The following is a 16,667-nucleotide window of genomic DNA, read 5'->3' as shown; positions in this document are numbered from 1 at the left end:
TTGAATAAAAAGAGAAAAATTCAACAAGCATAACACTGAAAATTTCATCAAAATCGGATGTAAAATAAGAAAGTTATGGCATTTTAAAGTTTCGCTTAATTTCACAAAAACAGTTATATGAACGAGCCATCTACATCCAAGAGAGAGAGTCGATGATGTCATTCACTCACTGTTTCTTTTGTTTTCATTATGAAAGATTTCTGCCTAAATGAGACAGAAAATCGTGTACAACTCTTGAACGCACACACAGGTCACGGAGTGACCCTGAGTGCAACAGCCGACTGTGTTACAACTTAGGGGTGATACATTTTCACAATAGGGGTGAGGCAAACTCACTGGAGGGACTTTAATTCACTTATAACAAAGAAATGTGTACTACAGTACTCCTGTTGAATGCTCTGATGGAAATTATATGAGTTTCACATTCATTTGAACGGGAGGACAAGATTATTGTATATATCGAGTGCATTATGCATAAATCATATACCATTGCGACCCCTGCCTAGCCGATGGTCCAGGCATGACGATCCTGAGTGACGTCACCGATAGAGACCTCAAATGCCAGGAGAGCCTATTCGATAACTGATTTCATCTAAAAAACACGTATTGAAGATAACATCCAATGGGGAAATGGCTTTCATTTTCATGAAATATACATTCCATTCTTCAATAAATCTTTAACCCTGTCGTTAACTGCCCATTCATTCTCGAGCAATGGGGGAATGAATCCCGGGGGGCCACTTCCATTCACGAGTGGATACCATGCGCGACCATGGGGTCTCGAAAAGCACCCTAAACACGTAATTTCCATATTCTGAAAATGCACCCTTTAACAAGTATTGACGGGTGAAACCCTACCCTTAACAAGTATTGGAAACAAAACGATACTCTTGGCAAATATTCCCTGAAATGAACCCCTAAACAAGTACAGGAATGCTTTATTGTTACGGGTCCTTCGGTCGTCGGCTTTACCTTACTTTGGTTTAGTGCGACCCCACCTTCTACACCTCGCGCAAATAGGACTCTAAACACGTAGTTTTGGGGCAAAAAGGACATCCTTTATAAACATTTTAAGTTTGTTTTATCATCCCCGCAAATTCGACCCTAAACACGTAATTTTCCTAGCGAAATAGATACCCTTTTTTCATTATTTTCGTGTTTTTGACACCCTTATCACGTTACGTACGTAACGTGCCCTATCGTGAAAAGGACATCCTTTTTACGTGTTTTTTTGGTCGCGCATGGTATCCACTCGTCAATGTAAGTGGCCCCCCCGGGGAATGAATACAGAGTGTCTCAAAGTTTGTGTGAAAAAAGGTGCATTTTCCATAGGTAGAGCTGTTAACTTCTGCCAAAAAGCAATGCGTAAGGGAAAGATTAGCCCCAAAACACGAATAGATGAGTTAATCAAATGGGATGAATCATAAAAATCAGTGAAATATAGTTTCTCTTGTACTCATTATATTACTGAATACCCCGACTTGATACGATTAATTTTTCTCCCTCTCCATCAACTTTTAAGAAAAAAGGTGCATATTTTCATAAAAATATTATGTGTTATATCGACGGACGCCCGTGCGTACGAGCAGGAGGAAGTCAAATGTCTCGTATTTTTCATAATGTATTGTTTGAAATATGAAATATTTTGATTTTCTCGTCATTGCCATGTGAAATGAAGTTTCATTCCTCCCTGAACACGTGGAATTCCATTATTTTAACATTTTGTGCTTCAGGCAAGGAGGTCCCAATCGTCAAATTCGTAAAAATTGAAATATTGTATAATTCAAACAATAAAAAACAAAAGAAATAGTGAGTGAGTGACATCATCAACTCTCTCATTTGGATGTAACTGGCTCGTTCATATAACTATTTTGTTAAAAATAAGCGAAACTTTGAAATGTCATTATTTTATTTTACATCCGATTTGGATGAAATCTTCAGCATTGTGCTTGTCTGATTTTTCTTATTGATTCAAATCAACATTTTTCTGAGGTGTACTTGACCTTTAAGTTAAGACAACTTTTTAAAAATTCTCTTTTTTTGTCAAAGAATACTTTTTTTCTCTCTTCTAAGAATACCTTTTTTTTGGTTGTATAAGGCTGGCAGGTCTGGGACTGGACATAAACTAGTTGTGCTTCATGTGCATTTTCAGCAATATTCAGTCGTATTCTATGTGACATAGGTAAAAAGTTTACCTAAGAAAATAACCTTATTTTTACATTTTAGTAAAACCAGAGCCATATTTTTTTTCAATATCCAGTAAACGTTTTCCAGGTATAAAACAAAAAATTACTAAGAAGCATCAGGAGGGGGAAATCACCCCTTTTCTGTCAAAGTACATGCTTAAAAACACCCTTTTTCCCCCATTTTGAGTAGGTATACCCTTTTCATGCCATATGTGGAGCGGTCTTATTGACACTTATGAATATAAAATGACAATTTATCCCTAGGCTTGATCAAATTAAAGGAGAAGTTTAGCCCTCAAAAAATTGGATTTGGATTTTAGAAAATACAGCAAGCATTAAACTGAATATTTTTTGCCCAAAATTGGAGGTTCCTGTAAAATATGAAAGTCCACTAGATATTTTAAAGTTTTGCCTATTCTCAAGAAGCCCAGTCCAAGTGAGAAAGAACCAATGATGTAACCAGGCCATGTTACACTGCCATATATTTGTATTTTATTACATGAAATATATATGGAAACTAAATTTGATTCTTCCCTGATATAAATTTTTTATGGTTCCTGATGAATTAATTTTGTTTTCTATTCATGATTGGGTGTGAAATGATTTGTCTATTGATATACAAAAGGTACAGAGAAAACCATTTTCAATTTTTTGAGAAAATGACATTTCATTGACTTTTTACCATTCACTATGTAGGAATGCTGCTCGCATATGACGTCACAAATCAAATTATTGAAATTCTAATAACTTTTTAATTATTTGATGAATTTTTCTCAAACCTTCGGCAATATTTTTAATTATTTTTTCTGCTATTTTTACAATAAACTTTTTGTCAGGGTGAACTTCCCCTTTAATAGACTTGCATGGAGCTAATTTCATGTATCAATTAATTTGAATCTGTAGATTCATTACTCTGTTTAGAGATCCCTAGAAGCGAGCAGGGGGGGGGGCAGAGGGAAGCGGAGCATGACGCAGCCCCCCCCCCCCCTAGGTAATATCTCTCCCCTCCATCTCGTCTTTCCCTTTCTCTCTCTATAACCTTTCACACATTGACACATAACACTTCCGGTTTACAATAAGTGGGTGTACAACATTTCAACGCGATGCGCTAGCCGCAGCGGTGATCGATGGTCCATGGAGTTCCGTGTGTGTAAGACGGAGAAAGAAACGCCGGCTGTATTTAATTTTTGAAGGAATTTGAAGAGAAATCGGAAGCGAAATGTCGAGATCTCAGACAGAGAAAGACAGGAAATCTCAGGAGAAATACCAGGCAGTATTGGCAAGATTACTACGAGAAGAAGACAATAAATCCTGCGTTGACTGTCTAGCAAAAGGTATCTGTAAATACGGTGAACGGGTTTGCATGTATTGTCATTTGTATCGCACTGGCAATTTTCATTGATTGAGCAAAGCAGTGCCAGAGCTTTTTTTCACTGCAACGTGTTTATGTCATGTGTATTAGATTGTGATTTGAATGTCTGTGTGCTGTGTGAATATGTTAAATTTGATATATGATTAGATTCATGTATCCAATTTAACACACATGCAAAGCACATATCACATGAAACGGTGCAGTGAAAAAAGGCTCTGGTTTTGCCCAAGAATGTTTGCCATGGATCCGACTCACAGCTATTTAATTGGCTGATTGGTGTCGAAGGAGAAGAAAAAATATTTTTCTTATTTCAAGAAAATATAGGGGCCTATATCAAATTTTCTTTGTGAATTTGAAGAGAAATGACCTTCAGGCTTCAGACTACAGAAATGTAACATTTTTTAAATTTGTTTCTTGGCTGCAAAAAAGAAGAATGAAATTAGGTCAATTTTCAGTTTCAGCATTTCTCTGCCGCCATAGCCTGTGTAGCTAGAAATGGACACACACAAATCCAAATATTTATTTTAGTTTCCAAGAGCTGTTATAAATTTATTATTAATGCCAAAATTACTTGTCCTTAAGAGTCCAATAGGATTTTTTATGCTCTTTCTGGTATGATTTTTATAAAGACTTGGAAACCAGACCACAATGAAAATTTGCAAAAAATGTGAAAAAAAATTGTGCAGAACAGAAATTTCATTTTCCCATAGAAAACCCATGGGGAAATGGCAATCCCAACACACACACAAATAAGGGTTTGCAATTTATCTCTTAATCCTTATTCCAAATAATCCTATAAAATTGTCCTTTCTGTCAAAAAAAGCCCCTGAATTTTCTCTTTCCATACATGCCAAACAAGTTAAACAAAATCAGATCACATTTTTCTAGCAGCCTGAATGTCCAGAAAAATGTGCAATATTTTCCCCTAAATCAGCCTGTATTATGCTGACACTTTTCAGTGTGGCTTCAGACTAGTCTTGAGGACGCAATGATGATGACTTTTGAAATCCTGGATACTTCTTCATCATTGACATCTTGAACTGGGGCGGTATTCTGAGGTCATTTTATCTTTAAAATATTTTATTTTATCTCTTAAAATGAAATTGGTATTCTGAGATGCCATATTATCTCTCAGATGAAATTTAAAATTTTATCTTGCATATCTATGATGATACGCAACAGAACAGTGGCTGCGAAGACATACCCATTGCGTATCTGGACATTGCAACGCGGGTGATGTGCTGAATTGCGCCCAAGTTACATGTACTTTGAAGAAAAAATAAAATAAACTTAAGAGGGTAAGGGCTATTTTATCTCCGCGATGTTGATTTCGTCAATATTTGTAGGTGAATGAACTCCAAATGTTGACAAGAAAATGAAGAAAAATTATATATTCATTGAGAACAACACCTTAAAGTTATCCCTCTACAATCAGGAAGTATTTCATAATAATTTTCTTGACTAATATTGTCTATGAAATGATGCGTGAAAAGATGCGAAATAACGTATTTCGCACGATCCTGTTATGAAAAGTGGATTTCCTAGGGAATCCATCTTTGTTTACTTCGTTCTCTTACATGTCTATGACAGGGTGACCAGATTTCACAAAATGAAATACGGGACAATTGACAAACGAAGATCAACAAAGAAGCCCACACAAAGTGTTACACTTGTGAAAAAAAATATAAAGAATTGGAAGGGAAGGTGAATGAAAGAATGAAGGAGAATGGAAGAATGAAGGAGAGAAAGAAAAGAGATGATTGAGAAGGAAAGAAAATATTGGAAAACAGAAAATAATAACAGAAAGTTAGAATAAAAGAAGGATGAAAGAAATAAAAGAGATAAAAAAAGGTTTCCGTCATTCTTTGAAATGAATATAGAAAGAAAGAAAAACAGAAAGAAAGAAAGAAAGAAAAGGAAGGGGAGATGAATAAATGTCTGAAAGACAAAATATAGGAGAGAATTAAAGGGGGAAAAGGTTAAGAAAAAGAAGGAGCAAAGAAATAATGAAGGAAATAAACATGTTTCCTTCATTCTTTGAAAGAAAGAATAAGGGAAAAAATAAAGAAAGGAAGAAAGAGTGGAAGGGAAGAATGAAGGGAGGAGAGAACGAAAAAAAAGAGAGAAAATAATGGAAGGAGAGAAACAACGAAAAGAAACAGGAGACGAAGAGAGAAGGAAGCCAAGGTAATTATAAGGAAAGAGAGAATGAAGGAAATGATAAAGGATATTTGATAAAGAAGGAAAGTAAGAGAAAGAAGGAAAGAAAGAAAAATTAACAGAGAGAGAAAAGAAAATGTCTATGAAAGAAAAATAGGAAATAGATAAATGGTGTATTAAAAAAAATCAAGACATCGCGGCTAAGGCAGAAGTGCGATGTATTCATAATTAATAAAGACACAAAAATATTCAAACAATAACACAGATAATTACAAAATAAATAATGCGGATAAAGTATGGTATTGGAAATAAAGATAGATGGAACAAAAAAGGGCAAGCAGAAAGGATAGGGTATATATAAAAGAAAGAAAAAGGGAAAAGTTCAAACTTCAAGTAAACAAAAAATCTAATAAAAAATCATAATTTCCTTTGGTGTTTTTTTATGTATTTTTAAAATCTAAAAAATAAAATGTTTTAGAAATGAATAAAATTTTAAAGTGAAACATATTGTTAAACTTAAAACTACATCGCGGCATCACGTGCACACCAAGACTCAAAATGAAAGCTGAAACAACTAGATCTATAAAAACTCAAGAACTTGTTCCTCCGATTACATCTCCAAATCATTAATCTGAGAATAAGAATTTCCCGCCGATTTTGTGATAATTTTGGTGGAAAACTGTTTATCATTTGAGATTGTTTTCACCATTGAGAATTTGCTTAAATCGATCCTACATGTACATGTCTAGCTAGTAGCCTGCCACACACAGGCAGGAGGCCAGTTCGTTTGCAATGTATTTGGTTAGCAAGAAGTCACCGCAGAACTTACAAAAGTTTACAGTAAATATCGATTTAATTGTCCCTGCTTCGTCAGCTGTTGGTTATTTTATGAAAGTTCGTCACTTCCTAATGTATTAACTACATTTTGTTCAATATTCTGAAATACGGGACAAATAGGCATCCCGGGAAGGGTTTGTCGGGGCGCCGGGACACAGGAGCAAAATATGGGACAATCCCGGGAAATACGGGACGTCTGGTCACCCTGGTCTATGAAGGCCTGTTCAAGACGTCAATGATGAAGTATATGACAGGATTTCAAAAGTCATCATCATTGCGTCCTCAAGACTAGCTTCAGACACCCTATTTTTATTTCAATTTTTGTCATTTTTGTGTCGCCTGCATAGCAGAGCGAGACTGTTATTTCAACATTGAAATCTTAAGTTAAGACTTTATTAACCAAGGTTAAGTTTTTGAAATGTCAGTACCATATATGGACCTAGTTCTTGAAACTTGGACATAAAGGGTAATCAAGTATTACTGAACATCCTGCCTGAGTTTAAGGTCACATGACCAAGGTCAAAGATCATTTCGATGAACTTAGACCATGCTGGGGGAACCAATATTGAAATATTAACCAAGGTCAAGTGTTTGAAATATTGTCATCGCTTCAAAAGTATTAGTTTTCCTACCATATGATCCACTAGCGTACCTAAGGGGGGGGCAGACTCTCCCCCCCCCCCCCCCGACGAGTCACAAGCACAAATAAAGGAAAAGAAAAGAGGAAAGAGAAAAAGGGGGGAAGGGGGAAAAAATTAAGAAAAAGGGGTAAACAAAAACTGGACTGCAGACTGTCAGAAAAAATAACTGTCAGGCACTCAGGGCTGTTCCAACCGATTTGGTTTTTTAGTTCCACCATCTTTGTTGGTAAATGTGAATTTAAAACTGTACACTTTTATCGGTAAATTGTGATTTTTACGCAATGCGACTTTTAGAGCTCTCGATCTGTACCATTAGTGAGGACGGACTGGGCTGACCAGTGACTGGAAAAAGTTAGAGAAAAACTTTTAGGTAATATAATTATAACAATAGAAATTTCGAGCGCTGTGATTGCATTTATTTTTTAGTTAGGTACCTATGATAAATGTCTAGTTTTCATGTTGAAATATCAAAAATTTTCAGCTTGCTCTTCGCGCTCGCGTCAATTGATTAGTTAGAAACCAATTTGTTCACGGTTACAAAAATTGCTTAGAATATCAAGTTCTTAGGTCGAAATGTCAAAAATTTCAGCTCGAGCTTCGCACTCGCATAAAACTTCATCCTATTCATAATTAAATGAAGTGCTCAGAATGTAAAGTTTTCAGGTCAAAATATAAAAAGAATTTAGCTCACGCTCACACCAATTAATTGTTTTTAATTACCATTTTGTTCATAGTTTGAAAAAAAAGTGCTTAGAATGTCCACTTTTCAGGGGGGAATATCTTAAATTTTCAGCTCGCTCTTCGCGCTCGCATCTATTAATTATAAAGATAGAAACCAATTTGTTCATGGTTACTAAAAGTGCTTAGAATGTCCAGTTCTTAAGTCAGAATATCAAAAGTTTTAGCTCGCACTTCGCACCGCACGACTGTTTAGAAACCCATCATGTAAAACTGCTTTAACGGCAAAATTTTAGCTCGCGCTTTGCGCTCGCATAATTTATTAAGGAAAAAACCATCCTATTCATAATTAAGTGCACAAAAAGTTTTGTTTTAGGTCTAAATTTTTAGAACAAATTCAGCTCGCGCTTCGCACTCGCAATTATTATTCTTAACTGATTTCAATGTCAAATACATGTACCTCTTTTATAGCGTCTCCAAATGAGCAGAACTGGGAATATAATTTAAACACTTGATTAGAAATATACATGTATATCCAATACATTTCATTTCTGGAATAATATACAAAAAATAATTAATTTCGACAATAATGTACAATCGCCCAATAGCGAATATCAGTAGTAGCAAGATCCCAACTCTTTTATTGGGCACCCCCTGGGTAACCTTTCTCATCTTCAGTGGCACTGCCAGACATCCAAACGTGTATTAAAGGGGGTTGGGCTGCGAAATGCAGGGTAACAAGGAGGGCAATGAGGACTGCGAGGTGCCCAAATATCCTTGTGTATTGGTAATTTTATGACCGAATGTATAATTTCTGCACGTTTCACATCATGTACATCTACATGTAAAAAAGCTAAATAATAATTGAAAAAAATGTTCACTCGCTTGAAAATTAATAACTATGAAGTTTATATTTGGGCAATGATTATAACCCCCCCCCCTTCAAAAAAATGTGCCTACGTGTATATACATGTACGTCCATGCCTACACCCCCCCCCCCCCCCTTTCTCATCCTGTCGCTAGCACTTTTTGGGGGTATCATCAGGGATCACAATATTTACATGATGAAATAAAAAATCATGGAACATAATTTGACAGTTGTCATCATTGGTCTTTTTATTATTTAAGGGTTGGTCCGGGCTGAAAATATAAATGAAAATTCACAGAGCAAAATACTGAAAATTTTATCAAAATGCCTATTAACAGAACTGTTTCACCAGAATAATGCAAATGGTCGCATTTCGTAAGTTGGGTATGCAAAAAGGGTGGCGTATGAACAATTTTCCACACGGTGCCATGGATAAATTGTTGCTACATCACAGCATCTACATGTAAGACCAAATTTATTGAGTAATATCTCATTTTGAAGCTAGAACTATAGGCTAAATATATTACTATGAATTAGATCAGTACAATATCAGGAACAAAAACTATAGGACATTAAGTTTGAAGTAACAGGGGTGGCTGAGCCGGTGGATGCGGTGAATGATAAAATATTGATTAAACCTAATTAACAACTTACTATAATATGTAATATGACTGAATTATCCTCATATAAAGCAGGGAACAACTAAATGTCATAAAAATTTGGTAATTTTGAAAATATGCAGCAATGAAATACATGTATATATCAGCTCTGATCTGCAACCTTATCAGTTAGTAAACTGGAGAGATTTGATTAATTATCTAATTTGTAATCTTAATTTTTAGTACAAGTGTTGTGTATCATTGCAACAAACATTTCTACCCATGATGTTGTCATTTTGCAAAGCATATAAATACAGTGACAGGTATTTTGGGGGCAAAAATGTGAAATTAAATACTGTTAATTAATTAGTATAATTAATATGCATAAAATAATAGATAACTAATCGATTTTTGGTACAGATTTAATTATTGATGTTTCAAGATTATAACTGCAAAATACTAGGGTGATCCAATGTTGCATTAACTTTTGACACCATTTTATGTGCAGCAGGTCCAATTTGAGAAAAACATATTTCAAAATTCACATTTACATTGATGTCTATGTAATAATTAGCTGTTATTTAGTTATTTTAAGGAAAAATAAAGGTATTCGAGACTTAAAACTTTTTCATTATTTAGAGAATGGTAATAGCTACATGTATAACATATAAAAAAATGAACTTTTTGACCATTTTTACCCTGTTCGCGAAATTGGACCACCTTATGACATGCAACCAAATCTTTAAAATTCAATAACTTTGTTATTATCCAATTTTGATCAAATTTTCATTATTTTGCTTTGTGAATTTTACTTTATTTATGGGCAAGTCCAAGAAATGGTCACCCCAGAAGGCAAAATTTCATCTTTAATTTAAGAAGTTATCTTTGGTGGGGTAAGAAAGCCCAAGTGTTGAATTTTCAAATTTCATTAAGAAAAATTTGATAATATGCATATTTATGCTAATTTGGGGCACCTAATTTGCATAATTGTTAAAATGGGCGTTACGTATGGGACAATTATAAAAACTCATAGAAAATAAAAACAAAACTTCTGAGATTTAGTCATAGGTGGGACATGGACCCCCTAACATCTTATTACTTTTGAGGGAAAAAAAGTGGTATCATCTAATTAATTATGCAAATTAGGTCTTGTCCAAGGATGGAATGTCCCATACGTAACATTTTGAGGATGTTTTTTTAAGTTATTTCTCATAATACAATACTTGAATTGTTGCATCTCTGGGAAGTTCTAATTTATTAAGTATGAAAATGTTATACCACAAAAAGTTTCAAAAATAGATTTTTCTTTTTAATTAAGAGTTAATTAAAAAATTGTTACGTATGGGACAACATGTTACGTATGGGACATTTACACACAATGTCAATTGGGAGATTTGTGTACAAAGTGAATGGAGAAAAACAATTCTCAAGAGTGCTCTAAAAAGTGATTATTTACCTTTTCTTTGGTTTTTAAAGACTAATTTGTTATGAATACTGATTAATGAAAACTATTGAAGCAAAAAAATTGTGAAAATTGAAAAATGTGAAAAAATAAAAAACAATAGAAATACATAAGAAATTCATGAAACCATGAAAAGCAAGAAAAAAAAATGTTGAAATGACCAATTTCCTTTTCAGTCATTCAAATATGTCTCAATAGAACATTGTAAAAGAATGACACTCTTGTTATTTCTATATTTTAAATTATTTCAATTATTTGAATTATAGGGAAGATTGTGTACGTTCTCTATGGGGACAAAATGTCCCATACGTAACTGTCCCATACGTAACATGTTATTAATTTGTTTAATTAGAGTCTGTAATTAGAAGTATTTGGCATATGACATGAAACTTGCCTTAGATATACTATAGTATTGTGACTTCTATCACACTAAGTTACAAGTTGTCAAATGAAATACTTTCAGAGAATTCTCAACTTGAAAAAAATGTTTGAAAAATTGTCTTTTTTCTGCGTCCCATACGTAACGGCACATCTTTTCTCTCTAAAAGGTCAAGGTCGAGGTCATATGTCACCATTTTTTGCATGATTATTCTTCTCCTAGATGTCTAACATCATGAGGGTATTCAATCTAATCAAAGTCATTTAACACTATTTTTCAGGTCATTAAAGCTTCTGAAATGTCCCATACGTAACGCGCGCGAATTCTTGGACTTGCCCTAATAAAGATATGAATTCATATATGTATCCAGCCTGGACCATCCCTTTAACATTGTACATGTACCTTTTTTTACTCTTTAAAATGTACATGTACATGTACAGTATGCAGTGTTTCTTCTATAGAAGTCATTCATATTCATCACCCACCTGCAAAATACATGAACTTTGAATGGCAATCAGATCAATAATAATAATTTAAGATTTTCATCTGCTCCTTAAAGTTCTGTGAAGTTATATTTTTTACAGGAATGCACCCAAAGTCCTTTCCAATTCTTTCATTGTTTCATGTTTTATTTGATGGAAAATTGGTAATAAATGTTGGCAGGCATTTTATTAGATTTTATTGAGGACTGTCCCTCCGAGGCACTGCACTGTACAGTCATCTATATACACACATACGTAGACTAGTTGATACACTCTGTATTTGTAATCTGAGAAGTTGAAAGGTAACTTGGCAGGCATCAACTTTAATTATTTACTTGGATTATGTGTAGGCCTAAAAGGTGATTTGGATTACTGATATTATTAGTGAATTTGTGATTCATTCATTCTTTTTTATTGCTTTTACATGTAGAATATTTTTGTTCAAAAAACATAATTTCTTTTGTTCTTTCATTTTGTGTTTTATTCTGTTTTCTTTCTTTCTTTATTTCGTGATTTCTTTTTTCCTTCCTTTTCCCCCTCCCCCTCCCCCTTTCCTTCCTGTCTTCATTATTTTGTTCCTTTCTCTCTTTCTTTGTTTTTTCCTTTCTTTGTTCTCTCTCTCTCTTTCTCTCTCATTTTCCCATGCTTTTCTTTTTTCCCCTACATGAATAATGCATTTCCCTGAAGAAAGAAAACTAATTTCACCCATGTTCAATTTTCAATCCATTATAGGGCCAAGATGGGCATCGTGGAACCTTGGCTTGTTCCTGTGCATACGATGTGCTGGCATCCATCGCAACCTTGGCGTTCACATATCCAAAGTCAAATCAGTCAATCTGGATTCTTGGACAGAGGAACAAATAATGGTAATAATAGTTAAGGAAAAGGCCACCCTAACAAAAAATCTTAATTGAAATTTCAATCAGCCTAATGTCGAATATTTCATCAAGATGGATGCAGAAGTAGAAAGAAGTGACAAAAATATTGCTCAATATTTTTACAAACATTTATTAGTTACCAACTTTTCACACGGTAAAATAATTGTAATTTGAATGATGATTCCAATGAAAAATAAGGCTAATGACATATTTTTAGCACGGGTAGAACCAAACTAGAACATGATTAGAATCACAAAGGCTAATCAAAATCACGAATTCAAATTCTACTTCTGAGGTGAATTCCAGTTTCACTCAACTTACGGTAAAAATTTTTCATGTGAAAGGCTTGACCTCAAAGGCCTGTATTCTGAAGTCGGGTTTAACTTAAACTTAAGTTGTGGTTTAAGTATGGGAAGCCAAAAGTATCAACGTTTTTTATTAAGTTGTATGTTTCTTATGTTTACTGTGCTCTTTCCTGATTCATCGATGGTGAAGACAATCATCTCCATTACACAATTATGATGATTTGAGAGCCGAAATGAGCTGAAAGTAGGATATCTCTACTTTTAGTGATTTATGTAACAATTGGCTGTCCATACTTAAACCACAACTTCAAACCTGAGTGTAAGTTAAACCCCACTTCAGAATACGGGCCAAAGACATCTTTTGGGGCGGAGCTTACATGACCTTTCAAGCACTTCCGTAGATGATCATTGTCATGCACTCATTGTAGTTTGTATTTGCGATACAGTGCTTTGATTGACAAGTAACCAAGGACAAATTCTGCCTTCACTTGGGAATTCTAAATCGAATCAGAGAGTGAGCATATGAAAGGTCCAATGATTCTAAAGACTAATTGCAATCATCATTACAATGATGATTCAAGATTCATGTGTGAAAAGGCCCATAGTTAACGATGTCACACACTATTTTTTTTAGCTTGTTTATAATATACATGCAGATTAATTCAATTTTAGAATTTTAACTGTAAAGAAGTGATTCAGTCGAGCGCAATACATGTACATATGTAGGCTTACAACATTAATTGTATGTTCACAAGTTTGTTGCAGGATCAGACTTTAATTATAGAATTAAAAAAAGATTAGATAGATTTTGTACCAGTTAGAACAAAAAATAGTGAGTGGTAACATCATTGGTATGCATGCTGATCATCAATATCCCAGCTGTTTCCTATTCCTCTACTATTATTATCATGTGTTTGGCATTACCTGTGCCTGGGAGGCGAAAAGCGAACTGAATCACTATGACCCGCAGGTCTCTCCTCCTGATATAACTGATTGGGAGAGTGCAGTGCAGGTGAACCACTACACCAATGGGTTCTTAATGTGCAAAGGTGGTGACTCTTCTGTACACGGGGCATCCATTTAACATTCTATCCGAGGGACAGAGTGTTTTCCATTGTAACATAGCCTGCGTCTATGAAACATGGGAGAGACGTTTACACACAACGCACTGGCTTTAGTCATCCGTCCGGGATGGACTCGGACCCATGATCTTTGGTTTGATGGGCAAAAGCGTTACCAGCTGAGCCAACAACGCTCTCTACACATTATTTCTATGCATGAATTATTTGGTTGAAAGGGGAAAGACAAAGTATGATTTTTGTGACAATAAAATCCAGAATAGAATGGCGTAGACCCAGGAACAGTAATGTACATGCACATGTACCATCCTGTACATGCAAATTATTAGGATAAAGATACAACATGCCTATTTCCATATTTACAGATGTTATATTTTCACTTTGTGGTTTACCAGATTGATTCCCCATATATGTACATTTACAAATAGACTTTGAAATAAAAAAAGAAAGATATAATTTTTTGTTTTGGCTTTATAACCTGTTTAAATTTCTTTTTTTTTCTTTTCAGTACATGGAGACTATTGGAAACGCACTTGCCAGGAAATACTATGAATGCAATCTCCCTGCAGAGTTCCGAAGACCACAGACAGACTCGTATCCTTTCCTGATTATTTGTTTTAACTAAATTTCAGTGATTTTTAAGAAAATATTGATAATTTTGAGTTTTATCATTTGGTGTGATCATTACTGATGTTATTATCATCATTGTTATCAGTATCATTATCAATTCAAGTATCATCAGTTATCAAATTGATAAAAAAAAACATGACTATCATTATAGCATCATGATACATCAATTCATTCCTTAATTTTCTGTACCTTTATTATTATTCTTGTATCATTTTTATTATTTGTATCTTCATAGTGTCATTGTTATATCCCAGCAATTTCAGTATTGGTATGTTCATCATCATGGAGATGCATTTTATCTTTGGTGTTACTATCATCCTCCTTACCTTCAATTCTTCTAGTTTATATTGAATTGCCACAAGTTGAAGCATTTTTTTTTTTTTGGTATTGTAGTTTTCATCATCCTCTATAGAGTACCAAAATGTGATGTCATCAGTTTTCACTTTTTGCATATCAGCGTTTTTTTATACCATGTTTTGGTAGAGCATGATGAAAAACCCTCACAACCCAAATTTTTGTAGGAATTGGTCCATGGGGGCCTTAGATATGAGCTCTAAATACATATTAAAGTAGCTCCATTGAAGTCGGTGTATTATTGACCTGGTTCCTAACATTTTAGAACCAGGCCAATAATACACTGACCTACATTGTAAATGGGGCTAATTATGTATTCATGAGGTCATATCTAAGGCCTTTATGGACCGATATCCACCAAATTTTGGTAGATGCTCTACCAAAATATGGTATAAACAACACTGACATATAATCTGCCTTCATGGGAATCAGTTCTAGTGGTGGCTGTAGGCAAGTGGATGCTATAGACAGGTTCTTATATTAATCTGCCTTTATGGGAATATGTTTTAGTGGTGGCTATAGGCAGGTGGATGCTATAGACAGGTTCTTATATTAATCTGCCTTTATGGGAATCTGTTATAGTGGTGGCTATAGGCAGGTGGATGCTATAGACAGGTTCTTATACCCACAATCTGCCTCCGTGAGAAGTAGTTTTAGTTGTCACTATATAGGCAGGTGGATGCTATAGACAGGTTCTTATATTAATCTGCCTTTAGGGGAATCTGTTATAGTGGTGGCTATAGGCAGGTGGATGCTATAGACAGGTTCTTATACACATAATCTGCCTTCATGGGAATCAGTTTTAGTGGTCACTATGGTCTGGTAGCTCGAAAGGTGGCCACTACACTGGTTTGACTTTACATGCACAGTGTGCAATGTAATGTTATCCTGTGTCTGTGTGCTCTACAGGTGTTCTTTGATTTTATCATAGTGTGAAAGTCCTTGTTTTTCTTGACCATCTTCGCCATCTTTTGACAGCCCAGTAGAACAGTTTATCAGGAACAAGTACGAGCACAAGAAGTATGTTGACAAGACCATGCAGCCGCCAAAACCATCTACATCTCGGGTGAGTGCATGATCAAGAATGTGTCCTCTACAGTGTCACAATAGCGACACGTATATACACTGTACACATCACTGTTTGCATGATGGCCTGCCATCGCGGTTTGGAGTCATTTACATTGCTTTGACTGTACAAACTTGGCCATTTCTGAATTTTCATACGGTCATGATCATGAAAGCAAGCAGTATTATGTACATGTATGTACTTGAGGGTGATTATTAATGGAAGACACTTTTCTTGAGATGCTTTAATTTATAATACAGTAGGCAATACAGAAATACATTTCAATAGAGTGAAAGTTTTGTACTGTTCATTTAAAATCTAATACTGATTGCATACTGATTCTGGAATAGAGATTAATTCCTAGTCTTTATCAACACTACACATGCTACAAAAAAGGATTGTAAATTAACGGATTCTTTTGTAGCTCCATTTGTTTGACAAGTCCTATTCCAATACTGAATCTTTTCTGGGTTTATTCAATTCTCATTCCTCTATAGGTGAAGAAGGAAAGCAACAAAGAGAACCGAGATGGGGACAAGGAGAAAAGGAGAGCAAAGAAACAAGAGAAGAATAACATTGCCCTTCCAAGACCATCAGATGTAAGCTATACAAATGTAGCTCATTATATAATGATATAATAATAAATAATAATAAAATCATAATAAATAATAACAATAATGAAATAATACAG

The 16,667-nt window shown here is 34.7% G+C and overlaps 1 protein-coding gene across 3 annotated transcripts in view; it reads left to right on the top strand.

The window, feature by feature from the left end:
- Window positions 1-3,281: 3,281 nt before the first annotated feature.
- LOC121430634 (stromal membrane-associated protein 1-like) overlaps window positions 3,282-16,667 on the top strand; it is a 30,883-nt gene continuing 17,497 nt past the window's right edge. For 2 of the 3 annotated variants that reach the window (XM_041627953.1, XM_041627952.1), the window contains exons 1-5: window positions 3,283-3,520; window positions 12,397-12,530; window positions 14,435-14,520; window positions 15,889-15,976; window positions 16,474-16,575. In XM_041627953.1, coding sequence (XP_041483887.1) covers window positions 3,406-3,520; window positions 12,397-12,530; window positions 14,435-14,520; window positions 15,889-15,976; window positions 16,474-16,575 — 525 coding nt within the window. In that variant the 5' untranslated portion in view covers window positions 3,283-3,405. Of the gene's footprint in view, window positions 3,521-12,396; window positions 12,531-14,434; window positions 14,521-15,888; window positions 15,977-16,473; window positions 16,576-16,667 lie in introns of all 3 variants that reach the window. The other variant, XM_041627951.1, reaches the window with a different exon arrangement.

This window comes from Lytechinus variegatus, chromosome 17 (assembly GCF_018143015.1).
Source record: "Lytechinus variegatus isolate NC3 chromosome 17, Lvar_3.0, whole genome shotgun sequence".
In the NCBI taxonomy this organism is placed as follows: domain Eukaryota; kingdom Metazoa; phylum Echinodermata; class Echinoidea; order Temnopleuroida; family Toxopneustidae; genus Lytechinus; species Lytechinus variegatus.
This window is presented reverse-complemented; position numbering and strand designations above follow the sequence as displayed.